The sequence below is a fragment of the Natator depressus genome, chromosome 7 (assembly GCF_965152275.1).
Source record: "Natator depressus isolate rNatDep1 chromosome 7, rNatDep2.hap1, whole genome shotgun sequence".
Lineage (NCBI taxonomy): Eukaryota > Metazoa > Chordata > Testudines > Cheloniidae > Natator > Natator depressus.
In genome coordinates, this window is record NC_134240.1 from 80,680,665 (window position 1) to 80,701,633 (window position 20,969).

Here is a 20,969-nt window from a genome sequence, read left to right on the forward strand (position 1 = left end):
GTCATTACCTTACATTTCTTCATACTGAATTGACAAAGCATTTAATGCCAGTATTCCTGGTCTTAGTCATTCTGAATTGTTTTGTCCTTGTTTGTATGAATGGCTAGCCCAATTGTAGAGTAGAAGCAACATCACATTACTGCACATTCTCTATTGCAGGCCATTGATATATGAAGTGAACACAATTGGTTCCATTATCTTATCAGTGTTTGTGACAAGAAGAGCTGAGTGAATCATTCATACCAAATGATTTACTCGGTTAATTTAGCCTTGTCTGATGGCAAATCAAGATTTACTGTAATTAATGTATATGAAATATTTTGCTGATTGATTTTCTGTATAGGTTGATCATGAGCAGTTCACTCTGGGCCTGATCCTGAACCACTGTAGTCACTAACTTCAGTGGATGCAGCATCATGCTCTGTGAGTATCTGATACCTATCTTGTGAGTATAACTCTTTTATGTATAATCCACCTCCCATGAATCCCGTCTGTTGATTTCAGCGTGCGTTGGCTTGCTGTGAACTGTAAAGAATTTTAAACCTGTTATTTTCTGTGTCACAGAGAAGTTGGTCAGTGTATCACTCCTAGAATTCCTAAAACAATTAGATCACTTAACATTTATGGGCTAAGTATAGAGTTTAAATCCATGTTATTAGCTGCTTATGTGACAATGTGAAATTGGGTTAGCAAAATAAAGCTACAGACAACTGTGAAATGGTACCAAAAAGTGAACTTTTTTCTTGTAATTTCTGTTTTATAAAACAAGTGTGAGGACAGAATTTTGCTTGTAAGATCTTCGTAAAATACTCTTTGAATTCACAGCAATATCAATCTTAAATTATGAGCATTGGCATTTTAGGGCTGGTGTATGCTGCAAAGTTAGGTTGGCTTAACTACATTGCTCAAAGCTGTGAAAAATTTTAAACCCTGTGTGATGTAATGAAGCTGACCTAAGCCCAGTGTAGACACCAGTAGGTCGATGGAAGAATTGTTCCATTGATCTAGCTACCACCTCTTGGAGAGATGGGTTTACTACAGTGATGGAACCCCTTTTGTCCCTGTAGTAAGTATCTGTGCTACAGCACTGCAACTGCGTCACTGCAGCATTTCTAGTGTATACCCTAAGTTAGCTCCAGTAGCATCACTTACAGGTTTTCCATTGCAAACTTTGATATGTTGAGATTTTCTGACATTGTCATAGTCAGTCTTTCCAGTAAACTTTTCTAAACATATAGCATACAGGGCAGCCATCTTTCATAGTAGCCCACTGGCTTCATTCCCAACAAAAACAATAGGCAATGGTTGGCCATCTTTACTAGGGACATCCTCACTTCCCCCACATACTAAGCTTTTAATGAAACAGCAGCCATCTTTTCTGAGGGCAGTCTGTGGCTATAGTCTCGTGAGAAATAACAAAAAAGGGCTTCTTTTAGCCTATCAGCTTAGTTTTAGGAAGTTTGTGTGCACTGTACTAAGTTCTTCCTCCTTCTGTCCCCGGTGTCATGGAATATCCTCTTGATAAAGGGCATCGTATCTTTGATATCGCTTCTTGTTTCCTTTCCTATCTGCTGTCACAGAAACACTGATGTGCATTTAATTAAAGGTTTTCTGCCCCACTTTGACTATGTAAAACTAACTGGAGGTATCTAAGACATTCACAAAAAGTTTAATCAGCCCTATTGATAGCCTTCATCACTGTTTGGAAGAGAATGTTTCATTACTAAGTAAAAGGAGCTATCTCCTTTCACAAGCTAACTGTCACGCAGCATAAATTACAAGATTAAAGCATAATTTATATAACACTAAATGTTAAATAAACTTACTATAGCTGATCCAGGTCATGTTAGGCAGACAAGACACTGCCCGTTATAGAATTCAATGGGAGAAGATGAAAATGATAGTATTTGATATGGAAAGTTTGAAGAATTCCATTGTATAATGTCTTTCAAGACTATTTGTGTTGGAGAATGTTAATTTCCTCTATTTGAAGAAATACTTTCTGAGACATTTTAATGGTGCTCTGAAAGAAAGCAAAGCAAAACTGTAATCATAATATCTGAGCAGCATTACTGAGAATGTAACAAAAAGTCTGCTTTACATAGAGGAGTCTAAAAGTAACAGAAATAGCTGGAGAAATCCTGTACTAACAACAAAGTAAGGGAGGAGAGAGGTTTTGGAGGTCAGTTTTGTTATTCAGGAACAGCTGTAAGTAATTGGTGGAGTGGAACTGCATCACGGCGGGGCATTTTCCTATCAAGGATTGTGCAGACCATAGTTCTGCCTCCACTCCACTCTTCCTTGCCCCATTTAGAGTGGGTTATGGCTGTTAGAGCTCCAGGAAAGAGCTGTCTCAAGAACTATGATTATGCCTGGGGTTCAGACATACAATACTATAAATAGGGGATAGAAGAAAACTTTGTAGAGCATAGAGTTCCATAATAAAATGTCAAGACTTTTTGTATGTTTTGTCTGTTAGATTGCAAGCTCTTTAAGGCAAGGACTCTGTTACTATGTGTAGGTACAGCACCTAACAAAATGGAGCTCTGAAGTTGGCTATGATTCAGGACAATACTGTAATACAAGTTAATCGTAATAAGATAAAAAAGGAAAGCTAAAATGATAAATCATAAACTTTTACCCTAATCCACTGAAGATTCCATATTCTTTATATTCACTGGTCAACTCTCCACCTGCAAGTATGGAGGAAGAGAAGAAAGGGAATTGTTTAAAGACAAAATATGATCAGAAACTGAATCTCGAAGACAGGAGATATATTGAATTTCATGTTATGAAGATATGGAAAATTGGCTGGTTTGTTGGAGCGATGACCGAATAGTTGTGGAAACAGATTTCTTTACAGACATCAGAAACAATTTATGCCAATTAAGTTAGAAAAACTAGTGAATAGAATTTTAATATCTAATCATAGGTTTACTGGAGTTCTGGAGAACTATTAAAAGTCAACCGTATATCTTTTATTGAACTAATATCCTTACACTGTTTTGAAGATAGCTCCACTAATAATTCAGAAGGATTTGCTATCTCAGGCTAGCCCAATCAATTAAAAGAACGAAATCCTTCTTAATCTGTTTATATTGTTCACCATTATTTACTCTGTTATAAATACATAAGATCTTCCATAGTGAAGCAAATCATTGCTCAGAATTCTTTCCAGAATTCTTCCTCTTGTAGTGGCCTGTATTTGATGGTTTAGGGGAAGTCAGAAACACCCCGTTAATACACCTATATCATAAATAATTCCTAATCCCTGTAAATATACACCTTAAGTACTGGAGCATAAAGGTGCTTCCTTGTAACTTTTGACCTAAATATCTAGTGAGGATAAATTAGTGCATACTTATTCATATCAATATCATTTTTTGAATTCTCAAAACTGTTTGCCTCAATAATTTCTGGTAACAGTAAATTCCACAGTTTGATTATGTATGTATACTGTAAACCTGGCCCTTCCTCACTTTGCTCCCTCTTTTCCATAGCTCACTGGGGTAAATAGCAGCAGTACAAGTCCTGTTGTACACTGATGTAGTGGATCTTCACTGGAGCTTTGCACTAATGTGGACTGGTATAGACTGGCCCTAAATGAATTTAATTTGGTAGGTTGTTTTGCGGAGGGGTTAACATTGTTTTTTTATTTTTCCACATCTCTGTAACTAATTATGTACAAATTGAGTTTTTGCACTCACTCTTGTGTTGTTCAGTGTTGCAGTGTGATCCTGTGCTATCTCAGTGGAAAGTAGCATTTTGGTCAGTGTGTACAGCTGGTGTTTTTGCTTTATTTGAGTCTACCTGTGGCTGACCCTGCATGGATTCGCAAGTAGGGCAAGGGATGGAACAAGCCTTAATCCCTTGTGCCCCTTCACAGAGAATAGTCACAATCCTAGTCTTTGCACTGTCTGAGTGTAAAGGCTGGGAAAGTCAAGCACGAGCCCAACACCTTGAAGGGGGAAGGAAGTGCCACATGGGTGAGTGGGGTGGAACTAGTGTACAAGGGAGCACATTAAACCTAGATAAATTGTGTACAAGTGGCTGCTCTGGTATATGCTCTTGAAAGAATTTTGACTGTTATCAACCAGAATTGCTTTGGATGGGAGAAGATATGGGAGAGGTTCCCATTGATATAGAGAGCCCACACCCTCCCCAGCTGTGACTATGGCTTCAAAACCACAATCTAAACTGTTACGTGAGGACTTTGAAGCCCTTTCTAAATTGAAGATTAATGTGAAAATATTGCCGATATTTATAATTTATAATTATATATATTGTATTGTATTATATATATTGTATTGTATTGTATTGTATTATATTTATAATATATATATTGTAATTTATAATTACAATTACCCAGGCCATTCTTACCCCTGTGGTTGAGATAAATTATATAAAGTTCAGCATTTTCAGGAGGAGTACAGGCAATAAAGGTATATTACAGTAAAGGTAAGGGCCTCAATACAGTTGAAGCTCCCTGATTTGGCGCTGTCTGAGGACTTCACAATAACAGCCCAAATTTACATCCCTGGTACAAGGTCCCTCACAGGCCTTACGCCAGTTGTGAAACAGACATAGTGGAACTCTGCTCAGCTATGCACCCTCCTCATCCCACATACACCCAGACGCACACCTTCCTTCCTCTGATGCCAGGGTAGGGAGCGGTTAGCAGAGACTTATCCTCCTGTGCAGCGGTAGGCAATCTTCACTGGCTATCTCCCACCAGCTTAAGGTTACTTTGCATTACCTACAAGGCTACAGCAAACCAGAGAACCTGACCCAGTGTATGCAATTTATCCAGAATCCTTGGCAAACTTTCATTTATAATATAGCTTCTTTCTAACAGTGAGACTGAGAGGATACTCTAACCTTTAAGCTGTATTAGTGCTCATTGTTGTTATTATTTATTAAGATCAGAATATATATATTTACTCAGAGGAGTTGCATTAAAAATGAACAGGATACACTGTTTTAGGGGAGATGATAATAACTAGCTAACCAAACTGTTAGAGGACCATTTCCTCAGAAATTCATGCTCCTGTGAACATATTTAGGAGCAGATTTCTCCTATTATTATTCCTCATGCAGGTGGAGCAGATAATGTATCTATTCCCTTACAGTAGTTAAGGGAGAGTGAAATTAGCATGTCTTTTTGAAACTTACACAGCGAAGAGACTTTGAAATACATATGGGAGGGCTTTAAAGTAAATTATGTTGGAGAAAATAATGTCCCCTGGATGCACATTGAAATGGAATTTGCAGCTCCATTCTCCCTGAATAGCTTATTGTCACTAGAGGTGTATAATCTTGTTTAAAACTCTGAATATGATCCAGTTATGATCTCAAAATGAAAAGTCTTATGAGTTGTTAGCTCACCTTTCTACAAAATTCTCATGTAGGGCCATGTCTCTCTTGCCATAACATTATAATTTATTTGAGTTTGTTTAGTGAGTATTATTTTCCTGCAAATATTTTTCTCACAGTTGATCAGCTTGGGGTACCTCAGTGCATATGAAATTAGGAAGTTTTATTTTGTATCAAAAATATTTGATGATGTGACCAAAATTGGAACTGTTCTTTCTTATGTGCTGGAATGCTGCTAGATGCAGACAACTAAGCTGTTTGTGGTGACTGCAGAAAGAAATTAAAGTTTAATGTATACAAATGTAAAGTGTTTAAATATGGCAAAACTGCCCCAGTATTTTTAATAGAACGAACAATCATGCAAACAAAAGAACAAATGTAAGGTTTACGGTGGAAAAAATGCGAAGCCACTATTCTGGCTGCAGCAAATAAGGGAAGCAGTTACTATGTTACATGAACCAAATGAGTGGATACAAATTCTGAAAATATGTTTCTCTGATGGTGCAAACTGCACTGGTTTGAAATTATAATACAACGGGAAGGGATGTTGTTTGGTAGCTGGAGTAGGGGCAGCGGGAGTTGAGACTGGATTCTGTTCCTATTTCTGAAAATCACTTAACCTGTCTGTGCCTCAGTTTACTAATCTGTAAACTGGATTCTTCTTTGAGTGATGGTCCCTAACTGTATTCCACTGTGGGGTTATGCATGCGCCTGGAGCCGGAGAATTTGAAAGCAGCATATGATGGTCCACACATGCACCCTGGTTCACCTCATGCCTCTGACCGAGGGGATAAAGGGCAGGGAGGATCGACCACCTCTCCAGTTCCTTCTCATCACTGCATGGTTCAGGTCAGAACTTTTCCTGTTCACAGCTTTGGCTTCGTTCTACAAAATAAGAATCATCTAATTTGTAAATAGCTTAACCGTTTTTATAGTTTTTATTGTTTAGCATTAGATTAGTCTCTCAGTGGCACCTCCCCCCGCCTCGTACCCTGTTAGGGTACTGAACTATGCCCAAGACTCTGGGCTTCCTGCCCACAATCCTCGGTCAACAGCAACCACCAATGCTGCCTGTATTGCCTTGGGGAAGCTCACATCTCAGCGAGATGCAGTATCTGCTGATTGTTCCCCAGCCATACCCGAGAAGGGCTAGCACTTCGTCTCCACGAACACCTCAAGGAGTAGGCCATGAGACTTGAATCGGACCCAGCCCAGGGAAACCTCCCCATCCTGTATTATCGGTCTCATTCAGCAAGGAGTGCACCTCCTGCTGCGAAGTCCAACTCTGGTGCAGGAGAATCGATCCCCACAGACCCCATGGGGGGTCTTGTCGGGAAGCTAGGAAGCATTCTCATAAACATGAGACTAAGTCTTCCTCTAAGTCCATTTAAAAAAAAAAAAGTCGGATTTGGTTGTAAGCAAGCCAGCTGGCTCGGCCCAGGAGGATTTAGGATGTCCTAAGTCCTCCAGAAGCACAACAAGAAAGCCCATAAGCATTGGGCTCCATCGATACCAGACTGTGTTCTGTCAGTACCACCATCTCTGGCTCCTCCCAAACCCCGGGATCCATCCATCAGGGTTCCTTAGGGAGGTCCAGAATACCATTGAGGACCTACCCTTCAGTTAATCACACCTGTTCAACCAGAAGACAAAGAAGTCCCTCCATACTCTGAAGGATTGCAGGCAGGAGTGCTGGAACAATTTTTTTAGTGAGGGTGCTGAGAGCCATTGAACCAAACTGTAAACCCTGTATATAATGGAAACCACTTCAAGCCAGGGGGTGCAGCACACACCCCCCCTCCCCCCTCCCCCCCCGCGCATCTCTAGTTCTAGCACCTATGATTGATTGGCTACCCTCTGCTTGGTGGGGATATACACACCTGCCCCTGAGAGGAAGTTTCACAACCCATCAGTCAAATCTAGATATATGGCTTTGCAGTTTTTCCATCGGAGGCCCTGTGAACCACCACATAAAAGACTGAGGGTTCAAAAGTCTTGCTTCCCTACACATTATGCAACAGGTTTGAGATGTCAGTCTCAGCCCCTGGCTTGATGTTATGCATGCGCCTGGCGCCGGAGTCACAAAACACTAAGCCCAACCAACTCCCACACAAAATTTGGGGGTCATCTAGCCCTTTTTTTCAACACCTGGAGTGTGATAACAATGAACAGGTGTGTGCGGAATGTCATCCACTCTGACTATATGATAGAATTTGTATCCCTACTTCCTCCAAAACCCCCTTTCTTACCCCTTTTCAGGGACCACTGCCATGAGAGTATTCTCAAACAACAGGTGAACTCCTTACTGCAGTGAGGAGTGATAGAACTCGTCCCTCTTCAATACTAAGGGAGAATGTTTTATTCAACCTACTTCCCGATACCCAAGAAAAAGGGCAGTTTGAGACCAATCCTCAACCTCCGCCATCTCAACTGCTTCATTCGCAGACTCATAGAATCATAGAATATCAGGGTTGGAAGGGACCTCAGGAGGTCATCTAGTCCAATCCCCTGCTCAAAGCAGGACCAATCCCCAATTAAATCATCCCAGCCAGGGCTTTGTCAAGCCTGACCTTAAAAACTTCTAAGGAAGGAGATTCTACCACCTCCCTAGGTAACGCATTCCAGTGTTTCACCACCCTCCTAGTGAAAAAGTTTTTCCTAATATCCAACCTAAACCTCCCCCACTGCAACTTGAGACCATTACTCCTTGTCCTGTCATCTTCTACCACTGAGAATAGTCTAGAGCCATCCTCTTTGGAACCACCTCTCAGGTAGTTGAAAGCAGCTATCAAATCCCCCCTCATTCTTCTCTTCTGCAGACTAAACAATCCCAGTTCCCTCAGCCTCTCCTCATAAGTCATGTGTTCCAGACCCCTAATCATCTTTGTTGCCCTTCGCTGGACTCTCTCCAATTTTTCCACATCCTTCTTGTAGTGTGGGGCCCAAAACTGGACACAGTACTCCAGATGAGGCCTCACCAATGTCGAATAGAGGGGAACGATCACGTCCCTCGATCTGCTGGCTATGCCCCTACTTATACATCCCAAAATGCCATTGGCCTTCTTGGCAACAAGGGCACACTGTTGACTCATATCCAGCTTCTCGTCCACTGTAACCCCTAGGTCCTTTTCCGCAGAACTGCTGCCTAGCCATTCGGTCCCTAGTCTGTAGCGGTGCATTGGATTCTTCCGTCCTAAGTGCAGGACCCTGCACTTATCCTTGTTGAACCTCATCAGATTTCTTTTGGCCCAATCCTCCAATTTGTCTAGGTCCCTCTGTATCCTATCCCTACCTGCCACCATATCTACCACTCCTCCTAGTTTAGTATCATCCGCAAATTTGCTGAGAGTGCAATCCACACCATCCTCCAGATCATTTATGAAGATATTGAACAAAACCGGCCCCAGGACTGACCCTTGGGGCACTCCACTTGATACCAGCTGCCATCTAGACATGGAGCCGTTGATCACTACCCGTTGAGCCCGACAATCTAGCCAACTTTCTACCCACCTTATAGTGCATTCATCCAGCCCATACTTCTTTAACTTGCTGACAAGAATTCTGTGGGAGACCGTGTCAAAAGCTTTGCTAAAGTCAAGAAACAATACATCCACTGCTTTCCCTTCATCCACAGAACCAGTAATCTCATCATAGAAGGCGATTAGATTAGTCAGGCATGACCTTCCCTTGGTGAATCCATGCTGACTGTTCCTGATCACTTTCCTCTCGTGTAAGTGCTTCAGGATTGATTCCTTGAGGACCTGCTCCATGATTGTTCTGGGGACTGAGGTGAGGCTGACTGGCCTGTAATTCCCAGGATCCTCCTTCTTCCCTTTTTTAAAGATGGGCACTACATTAGCCTTTTTCCAGTCGTCCGGGACTTCCCCCGATCGCCATGAGTTTTCAAAGATAATGGCCAATCGCTCTGCAATCACAGCTGCCAACTCCTTTAGCACTCTCAGATGCAACGCATCCGTCCCCATGGACTTTTGCACGTCCAGCTTTTCTAAATAGTCCCTAACCACTTCTTTCTCCACAGAGGGCTGGCCACCTACTCCCCATGCTGTGTTGCCCAGCGCAACAGTCTGGGAGCTGACTGGGAGCTCATATTTTGCATGGTCCCGTTGTCAGCGATAATTCCATCTTTAGAAAAGGGCACGTGGTTCACGGCTCTCAATATGAAGGATGCCTACCTTCACATAATCATTCATCCTGCCCATAGACAGTTTCTCAGATTTATGGTAGGCTCCAACCATTTTCAGTACAAAGTACTCCTCTTCAGAAGAGCGACTGCCCCAGAGTCTTTACCAAAATATTCTCAGCAATAGCGGTCAGACATTGTGGTCTCATTATCTTCCCCTATCTCAACGACTGGCTCCTTGTTGCCAAGTCCCACCGGGAAGCCTGTGTGTTAACTTCCATAATGCTATGTCTCTTCTATTCACTGGGATCAGTGTAAACACCGAAAAAATCTGTTCTCATCCCCACACATGAATATCCTGGAATTGCAAGCAGTCCAGAAGGTGTGCAAGTCCTTTCTTCTATTCATCTGTGCTCACTATGTCCTTATGGTCAGACAACATTACGACTGTCTTCTACATCAGTGGGGAGGTGGGGGGTGAGAATTTCTCCTTGTGTACAGAAACAGTCACCCTGTGGAACTGGTGTATCAGCAACCAAATGAGCCTATCAACAGTCTGCTTTCCACAAAAGCAGAATTTCACCTTAATTAGTCCATTCACTTATCTGTGTTCTTTCCAAAACTGTGCGCTTCTGCAGAGTAACAAAGACTCTGCTCCCTCAATGTTCAGCAGGCCTTGGCTTTCAACCTACAGAGAACAAAACCAATCAGGAAATCCCCAAGACTGTTCGTCGCTATAGCAGAAGAATCCAAGGGCACGCCATTTCTACCCAGACAATCTCCACTGGCTGCATTCTGTTCTCCTGTCAGCTTTCAAGTGCCCACCCCGCCTGGGATAAGAGCTCATTCCACTAGAGTGCAAGCAACAACTATGGCATCTCTTCAGGAGGTGCCCCTCCTTGACATCTGTAAAGTGGCCACATGGGGCTCCATTCACATATTTGTAAGACATTATGCCCTGGTGAAAGACTCCTCTGCTGATGACTCCTTTGGGATGACAGTACTCTGCTCAGTCCTACCATCTACATCCTCACACCCTCATCCTACTTAGGTACTGCTTGTCAATCACTCATGGTGGAATACAATAAGGACCATCACTTGAAGAACAAGAGGAGGTTACTTACATGTAACGGGAGGTTCTTCGAGATGTGTAATCCCTATTTGTCTTTGACTACCCACTTTCCTTCCCCTCTGCTTTGGATCTTATCTGAATTGCAGTAGAAAAAGAACTGGAGAGGCAGTCCGTTCACTCCGCCTTTTATCTTCTGGGTCAGAGGCACAAGGTGAGCCAGGGTGCATGTGCGAACCAGCGGACACTGCTTTCAAATTCTCTGGCTCCGGGCACATGGTGCACATGCATAACCCCACAGTGGGGTACAGATAGAGACCCACATCACGAAGAACCTCAAGTTACAGGTAAGGAAACTCCTTTTGGTGCTCACTGTACCTATCTCAAAGGGGTATTATGGAGCTTAATTAAATTTTGTAAAAAACTTTGAGATCTTCTTACAAATACTGCTCTATAAATTCAGTATATTAAGGACAATAATCATGCGATGCTCACTTCTCACAGAGAATCTGCTAGTACTCTAGAGAAGCTTCATTATGGGTCAGATAGGTTAATTAGTTTTTAAACATCTCTGTGACAAGGTGAATGTAAAGATATATCACATATTCTCAATGGAAAAGATAAGAATATAACATGATTTAATAGATGTATACAGCGATTAATGAATAAGGGAGCAGAGGAGAGTGTGTTTCCATTTCCTCTGCTAAAAACAAAGTGAGAGCATCCCTTTCTCACTGCCATGTAGGAGTAGCATCCCCTCCTCTTTGGCTGGAGCAATGAGTGTTCCCCTTCCTGTTTCAGTCTGCTTTAGCCACTGGATTTAGATGAACTGATTCCCCACTGCCTTGCGACTTTTGTAGTCATTTACACAAGTGCAAAATGAGTCCAGAGTGGGCATAAAAAGCTACCAGATCAGCCAGGTAATGTTTAATACCCATTTTGCACTGCTGTTGCACTGATGTAAATGACAACAAAAGGTGCAAGGCAGTAGAGAATCAGACAGTATGAATGAGGTAGTTGAGAGATGCTGACACAAATAAACTGTTCCCTCTGCTTAGGAGAGTCAAAAAAATTTACAAATTAGGAAATTGTCACTAAACAGGCAATTCACACAGAACAAAGTCACAAATAGAATAGTTATCGGAATAGATATGTCTCAAATCTAATCCCACCTGAAAAAAAACCTCACAAGGAGATATGTGTGCATTTTTATGGGAAAACAAAGAGACAGAGAGAGGGAGGCATGCAGTGCCAGAGCAGAGTGGTGGGAGAGAATGGGGAAAATCAAAATAGCCCTAACGAGGACTTGCTGGGTCACCCAATTTTTTTGGTCCAGTAATTTCCTGTGTTCTCATATTTTACTTGCAAGTAAAATTTCATATTTAATTGATTATTGTGTCCCATTCATACTGTATTTGAGTTTTAACTGATCCATATTGGTAATCTTTAACAAATTGCTAAGTAATTTATCATTCACGCAACAGTTCAGCACCTAACACATTAGGCTTCAACCAAAAAACCTAATTCTTAACTACTTATGTACCCTAATTCATGCACATGCTAATTAGATAGATTGGCTTATTTTAAGGGAAAATATACATCAAGTATTTTTATTCACAGAGAACTTATTCCTTATTCCAGAACTCCTGCCAATGGTTGAGACAATTACTTCAACAATCTTAAAGAAATAATTCAAGTAAGTAGAACTAAAGCATTTGCACAGTTGAAGCAAATTGCAATAGCATTACTGAGCTGAACTAAGAAAGAGCAAAGTAGTTCTTATGAGAGTCTCCATATCACTTATATTCTTGAGCTTTTTTAGCAGCAGTGTAATTATGTCATGATTGGGAGATGGGCTTTTCCTATTGTTTCTATTATACTTTTTAGCAAGGAGGACCCAGGTGTAAAAATATCTGGAAGCAAAGTGATGCAGAGGGAATGGAAGAGACTAAGAAATACTGTTACAGATAAATGTCAGGAAGCAGTTGTCTTACCTAAAAATAAGAAAATGCTGCTGTGACTACTTTGATAACTGAGGGAAACAGAGCAATTATAATAGTGAAAATAATAAAAAAGGAAAGGAGCAAGGCATGAGTATGTGGTATCAATAAAAACCTGCGTTGAGAAAAGTTGAATGGCAAATGTGAAAAATGAATTAACTACAGGAGATAAATTTAGTTTTAAAAATATATTAGAGGTAAATAACAAGTCAGGCAGAGATCAGAACCAAAGCTAAATGAGATGGGTAATTCAATATTAGAGTGTTCAAGTTTGCTGCAACACTCAGTAACTTCATCTCAGGCTTTAATAAGAGAATATGAAATTTGAGAATATGAAATTGGTGTTATAATTCTAATGAGAATTTTATCAGATTATTATTACTGCTGTTGTATGTTTGTAACATCAAAGTATGCTAGGTGCTTTCCAAACAAGTTGTTGGAAAGAACTGATAAACAGCTGAAAGAATACATGCATCTGCGGTTTCATAAGGGCTAGCTAAGGAAACTGTTTAACTCTCTTGTTTAATTCACTTACAACAGTCAAATGGGGGAGAAGAAAATGTACTAATAATCTTCAAAATGCATAAAAAAAGTAATCCAAGAAATTATCAGCCAGTTAGTGTAACTTTAATTCTAAATCCAGTACTAAAGCAAACAATTAGAGATTCAATCTGTAAGCACTTAAGAGTAAACCTTGATGAACAATAAGCAGTATGGATTCTTATTTACAGATCATGCCAGTCACTCAGATAATTAGCAGTTTATAGTAAAATTGAATGCAGTGATCTTAAGTTATTTAGATTTCAGTAAAGCATTTGATACAGTCAGGCATTTGAATGCAACTGAGAAATTAGAAATCCCTCTTATATTAATAGCAGTAAAAAAGTGTGCCCTAAATGACAAGTCATCAAAACAAATCTGAAAGTTACATTTTAAAAACAGTATTTTTTGTATATTTGATTGACAGTTACATCATACTTGTTCAGTGCAACAAAGCAAAATGATGAAAAGGCTTAACATTTTAAAAATCTGAACACAGATACACTGTCTTGGTGTGGTAAAAGTAACTGAACGTTAGCAGCCACTTTACCATTCTACCTTCACTCTAAGTTAGACAATATCTAGGACTGACATTTGTAAAATTTGATTTCTCTGCTTATCTGATAGGATATCACTACTCACTGATTTTTTTTAATACTAGTATTGATGATTGACTGTATTTCTTTCCTGTCACAGATGAGGTCAGTGCAGTTAGGATTTTTAAGCGACATTGAGTGCCCAGTTCTCAATCAGTTTCATTGAGTGGAATAGCACCCTTCCCTGCTGAATTGGTATATTTTGGTGAAGCATAAAGTTTTTTCCTAGCTTAGTTTGGGCATATTTTGCAGGCTACCAGATCTAAAATTCCATCTGTGATGATAATTTGTTAAATTCATCAGTCCTATTTTAGTACATATTTTAGCTTATTTATTTGGATCTCATTAACTCTAGCTACATTAAATACAATTAAAAACAAATTTTACCAATTCTCTAGGTTATAAACCTCAAAACTATACCTGTTAATCTCCCTAACAACCACCATAATATCATGTCTTCTTTTGTAACCTTACCCTGTTCAGTAGCATCCTCTGTTCTGGTCAAGAAACATCTGGGATTACAGGTGAGTTTTGTGGGGTATCCTGAAGGTTGTGAAATCTAGGTCCAGAGGAATCAATGCAGAAAGTGGATTCCAGAGCTCAGAATTCCTCACTGAAAAACCCTGTCACTGGCCCCTTCCCAATTAAATCAGGTACTGTATCTTAAGTACCACAGAATATCGTAACTGCCTCCTGTTGCACAGGGAGAGAGGTAGTCTCTTCAGTAGTGAGGACCCAAATCATCTAGGACTTTATATGTCAAAACGAGTACTTTTAGTGTTCCTCAGAAATCAAGTGGAACCTTGATTTTACTTGCTTTGTAGAATGCCTGGTCAGAAGTAGAGTGCCACATTACTTCTGATCTCAGAGTGCATTGGAAAAGAATGTGATGTTGGAATGTTTTGGGGCCCCACTTGTAAGAGCAAATCCCATGGAAAGAAGGAGGAGCAGTCCAGCTGGCCAACACCCAGGATTCCAGAAGCCCATCCCTGCACATGGGGAAAAACAGTGGACAGCTGACTTGCACCTACATTATAATAGTCGAGGCTGTATTGTAAGCCCTGGAGAGGTGCATTACAGAGCTCAGAGTGCTGCACTTGGCCTGCAAATAACTCTTTGGGAATCCATGAATAAAAGGATGTAACAGAGCTCGCAGTTAAGTCACTCTGAGAGCTATAAGAATTTTCTTTCTTTCTTTCTTTCTTTCTTTCTTTCTTTTCTTTCTAGATATTGTATTTAAAGGCAATTTGCCTTGCTAGACGGGTTGATAAATTACAATAATTAGATAAATTCTTGGGAGGGGTTGCTAGAAGGGTTGATAAACTGCAAGAACTGCTAACTTTGTTTGCTGGATTTGTCCTCGAACCGTACAGACATCCCACTTATGTTTGCTGTTATGTGAATTAAAGTTGGATATGGTGTTGCTGTGGAATGAGTAGGTGTTAATAGAGACAGGGTTTGTTTTTTACTGATTTCAACCAGTCAGCTGTGGAATGTGAGCTGGTATGCTCTACTTATATGGGGAATTACTTTACACCAGAATTCTAGCTGCACTGTCACCATCTGCTGGCAGGGAGGAACTGTATTTAACTATTTAGCCTCATGGTGAATTGCAACTAGATTACCAGGCGAGAAAAGTACCTTACCTTGGATACAAAGACCAGAAGTCACTAAGGCTGCAGGAGTCAAACCAACACACTACAATTAAGATCATATGGTATACTCATAATTTCAGAAGAGCCACAAAAATAAAACTCAGACAACTGAGAAATCTATTTGCCATCTTTATGACCTGAAAGGCAGTGTATTATAATGTGGCTTGGGGGGTCCAATAAAGGTATCACATTATCTTTTGCATACATAAATAAGCGAATTCCAGTCATATTGCACTCCAGGGAGGTATGATGGCTGTATAAATTATTTTCCTGTCCATCATATTTTCTGAACTGTACATTTGCAGTTTAGAAATGTATTAGAGCTCACAAAGGACAACTTTCTTTTGTACTGGTGTTAACCTTCCTCATACCAGCTATGAATCTGGAGAAAGAGAAAGACCAGGGAGACTAGAAACATCATATTTTGTGTTGAACAACGAAATTAAATACTACTTCTCTTGTTGAGTTGTAAGAACTGTGTTTTTTAAAAGTTTATAAAATATTAACTGTCATGAATTCTAAATTATTTGTATTATATATCAGGCACAATAGACATCCTGTAAATAATTCCAGCCTAGACCAGATGGAAAATGAACTATTTTCCTACTCTTGTTATTTTGCCTATGTAACAAATTGTGATTGCTTAGTCACTACCAGGATTGTTTTTGAGGATTGGTACTGCAATTAGAAGTACTTAGTAGGCTTTTTGTTAAATTTAAGGTATATCAGTGTGTGTTACGTGTTTTATTCAGATTTCAATTTAAATGATTTGTAGCTGCCTTTCTTTTAACACAAATGAGCACAGTGCCTGCTTTTTCAAGCTAAGCTAGCACAGTTTGCCTCTGAATCCATTAATATTAAATCTATTCAACACCCTCTGGTTGTTTGTGAGTTTTCAGGGAAAGGTGGCTGGCCCCTCACATTAACTAGTCAGATTGTTTCATATGCTTATCGATGACTAGGTCAAGGATCATGTACTACAGCTAGACTCGTGTGGCAACAACAAGGAGGCTGGGTCATTGACCTGATAGGCAACCCACATGTTGACTCAGACATTAAAAGTATCATATAGGCAGGTGAAGGCCTCTTGCCTTCTTGCATTTGCAGTCCATCAGCATTATCTCGCCCACATGCTGAATGTTTGGGTTTTCTATGTAATGAATGATTGTGTCCTTGTATATTATTGCTTGTATTTCTGTCATGATGTCACGTTTGCCATGCTGTGTGTGTACATGCTTGTTACTGCATTTGTGAATCATGACTTTATTACAACATGAGCTTCATATATATGATTTCTGTATTACTCATCCTTTGTAACAGATAATCCTAGCTAGTAAAAGGGGGTAGTCAGGTGAATAAACTGGTTGACTGATTCGCTGTCTCACACAGATACTGGAACAGAATATCAGCAGTTTAAGGATCAGATGTCTGCAATAGGTCAACATATCTATTCAGGGGACACCATCATAGGGCCTAATCACATCAGCCACACTATCAGAGGCTCGTTCACCTACACATCTACCAATGTGATATATGCCATTATGTGCCAGCAATGCCCCTCTGCCATGTATATTGGTCAAACTGGACAGTCTCTATGTAAAAGAATAAATGGACACAAATCAGATGTCAAGAATTATAACATTCATAAACCAGTCGGAGAACAGTTCAGTCTCTTTGGTCACTCGATTTCAGACCTAAAGGTCGCAATATTACAACAAAAAGACTTCAGAAACAGACTCCAACGAGAGACTGCTGAATTGGAATTAATTTGCAAACTGGATACAATTAACTTAGGCTTGAATAGAGACTGGGAGTGGATGTGTCATTACACAAAGTAAAACTATTTCCCCGTGTTTATTCCCCCCTCTCCCCCCCACTGCTCCTCAGACGTTCTTGCCAACTGCTGGCAATGGCCCACCTTGATTATCACTACAAAAGGTCGTCCCCGCCCCCCCACTCTCCTGCTGGTAATAGCTCATCTTAAGTGATCACTCTCCTTACAGTGTGTATGATAACACCCATTTTTTCATGTTCTGTGTGTATATAAATCTCCTCACTGTATTTTCCACTTTATGCATCCGATGAAGTGAGCTGTAGCTCACGAAAGCTTATGTTCAAATAAATTGGTTAGTCTCTAAGGTGCCACTAGTACTCCTTTTCTTTTTGCGAATACAGACTAACACGGCTGCTACTCTGAAACCTGCAATAGGTGCATGTGGGGGTACCTCTCAATAGTTAGTTTTGTGTGTGAATGGACTTTGAAGAGGAGATTTGTCCCAGTATTACCCATGAGAGGTCCAAGCTCCTACTATGTGCTTATTTAAGCTTATAAATGGGACCTCGACCCTTTATGACAATGCCCTATGGAGAGACTACAGTACCCCATCAGTTTTATTTGAAGAATACGAGTCCTTGCTAATTTTAATCTACCTGTTATTATTTAGTTACTTTGTTATTTATTACATAATGTATCTTTGACTCTAATTATGGTAAATACCTAATGAAGAGATAGGAGTAGGATAGCAAGCAAATTTTTCCTTAATTTTGCATGTCTTATAAAGTCAATAGTACTCCTGATTATCTATTATTATTTGTATTGCTAGTCATGGACCAGGACCCCATTGTTACTCCTGGGGGAATTCTGTGCCAAAAATTGAAAAATTCTGTGCACAATGTTTTAAAATTCTGCATATTTTATTTATCAGAATAACACAATATAATCATACTATTTTCAATTATTTTGATAATTTATTTTAAAATACTTGTCAGCAAATAGGTCTGTAATGCTACAGACAACAAAAAAGATTCAGGAAATGTTTTTTGACAAATAGATTCCTTACTAGGCATATTAATACAGAACTTTGAGTAACAATTCATTTAAACTACAATACAGAAACGTATTTCCTGCCCCCCTTAGAAACAGTGCAAAGGCTTGGGAGAGTCAGGGGTAAAGGAGGAGCTGAGGTAGAGGGAAGTAATTGCTGGGAAGCAGCCTGGGAGTGAACCTAGAAGGTTGTTGGGTGTGGATGGGAGAAGTATGGAACAGACAGGGGTGAAAGTAATATTAATCTCTTAACAGCGGTCCCCGGAAGGGGCGGAGCTGGTGGTCAGCTTCCCCCAGCCAGCCCATCCGCGCTGCCCGGCCCGCGCTGCCCATGGCTCTGACAGCGATTTAAAAGGGCCCGGGGCTCCAGCCACTGCTCGTAGTGGTGGTGGCGGCCAGGAGCCCTGGGCCCTTTTAAATCACCGGCTCCAGGGCAGCTCTCCCTTTTGCCTGTCCCGCCCCCGCCCTCCCATTGGCAGCCCTGCCGGTAGGGTCCTTTACCATGGCAACGCTTTAATGTTGCTGCCCCTTTTGCCCCCTCCCCCCCCATCGGGTCCCTACTGGCAGGACCGCCACTGGGGAGGGCAAAAGGGGCAGTGGCAGCGCTTCAACGTTGGCTGCGTTGCGCACTTTACCAGCTTCTTACTGGTACACCATACTGGCCTACTTTCATTCCTGGTAACAGGGTTTTTTTGGGGAGGAGTAGGAATTGTTAGGAAGTTGGGGATCCTCCCCAATACAGACCCTGGCAGACCCCTAGCCTCTCTCACTCAGTCAGGCACATCTACCCCTGTCCCAATGCGTCCCTGCATATCCTGTGCTTCCCTACCTTGCCCCACGGAGAGAATGCTGTGAGGAACACAGCCTCTTCTTTTCCCTATCTGCAGCTGGGGCTTCTCCCGCCCAGGAGTAGCTGTTCTCTGTTCTGGCAACACAGCAGCCCATAGTGGGCGAAAGGCATAACGGCAGCCCCTCTCCAGCAGAACGTATTTTCTGCGGAGAAAAAGGTATTCGGGGGGGGGGGCGGGGGCACATGACTTCTGCATGTGCACAGTGGCACAGAATTTCCCCAGGAGTACATTGTGCTAGGTGCTGTACAAACACAACAAAAAGATGGTCCCTGCCTTAAAAATTTTACAATTTAAATACAGAGCAATTAGAGGTATTTAGTATCCCTTTTTTCCCTTTCTGCAGCATCACTAATAACATGGTCCTGTATTCTGTCTAGTCTTCAGTATGTGGTATCGAATGGGTGAAGTTGGCTAAATTATTAAATTATGTGATCAACAGAACACTGTCTAACTTCCAAGTTCTCTTGAGACGTTATTGTAAGGCCTACATTGATATAAACCGCATCAAGGAAAAATCTTACTCATAGTTTTATTGCAGAAAGGGAGAAAACAATGTACCTCTTTTCACTGCTTTCTTCTAATTATATGATCTCTGAAGGTGGTATGGTAATAACGAAAGAAACTATCTAACACATATATGTAATTTTGTGATACGTTCTTTTATGTACCTTCATTTTACTTTTTAGAGGTAGTCTTGTCAGTACAATATCAATTCACAGGAGAGGTTAGGTTTTCAGTCGATCGATTATACCAGGATTGTCATTTTCCCCTATAATTATTTTATTTTTAACCCATCTTCCTGATTGTTTTTACCCTGTGGGGCACAGAAAAAATTTCCTCATTTCTTACACAGACCAGAATGCAATGCAGATACATGTTCCACAGAAGAGAATAAGATATGGTCCTCTCCAGAACCCATCACTGTGGTACCTCTTTGGGCAGCCGTGGTTCCTACTAGAATGTTTCAAATCTAGGCCATTCCAGCCTAGAGAATAGAAATTCACAATTAATACAGAATGTTTCAATAATATTAAGCTTGTAATATAAATTAGCTAAAGTTAGGAAGTTCCAAGTTTATAGAACATTAACCTGGGCTCTTCCTGTTTTTGCTTGTTTAACAGTGTTAGGGCTAAATTTTTCTGTTAATTAAATGCACTCAACTTGCATTGAAGTTAATTGGACAGGTCCCAAAAATGACTCTTGTTAACTTCAATGGGAGAAGTACATACAGAGCTGTTGTTTAAGTATTTTGGTTTGTTTTTTGTTTTTGTTTTGAATGAATTTATTTAGTAATGCATAAAAAGATGATATGGTGAGTCAGTAAGGGTTTATTTTGTGAGTAAGGATGTGGCCTCAAGACCTTAGAAATATTTCCTTTCCTAATCTAAAAATGAATAAAATGATTCTTGCAGGTGATACGAAGAAGTAGTGATGAGGAAAAGTTGCTGTGCTTGGTACGTCAGCGTGCAGGACACCACTGCCAAACGGCCGTCATAGTGATTCTGATTTTGGCCTGGGAAGGGATTCCTCATCTTCTGGCTGATACATTATATAAAGAACTGACACAGAGTCTCAGAAACTATGGCTGTCCCACAAGCCGTAGATGTGCATTAAATGAAGAGTAAGTGACGTTCATAGTGCCTGTTCATTTTCTCCTTGTTTTGTGTGTTGGTCTGCGTGAAAGGAAACACATTTGATTTAAAAATCGAAATATAAAAGCTTATTTAAAATACAAGCCATTGGGTGTCATTTTAGTGTGATGTTCAATTCCATTTTAGTGTGATGTTATTCTCTAAAGGCCAGACTGTGCACCAGGTATGCATGTGCTAAGAGAGTACACGGACTGCTCCCTCTATTTGCATCCAAGGCCTCTCAGCACCCAAAGAGATGGGAAGGAGGTGACATGTGACTGCCACCCTG

At 40.6% G+C, this 20,969-nt stretch overlaps 1 protein-coding gene across 1 annotated transcript in view; it reads left to right on the top strand.

Annotated features, from left to right (window-relative positions):
- TET1 (tet methylcytosine dioxygenase 1) overlaps positions 1–20,969 on the top strand; it is a 122,729-nt gene that overhangs the window by 66,483 nt on the left and 35,277 nt on the right. Inside the window, exon 7 of the mRNA XM_074958895.1 lies at positions 20,462–20,670. Coding sequence (XP_074814996.1) covers positions 20,462–20,670 — 209 coding nt within the window. The remainder of the gene's footprint in view (positions 1–20,461; positions 20,671–20,969) is intronic.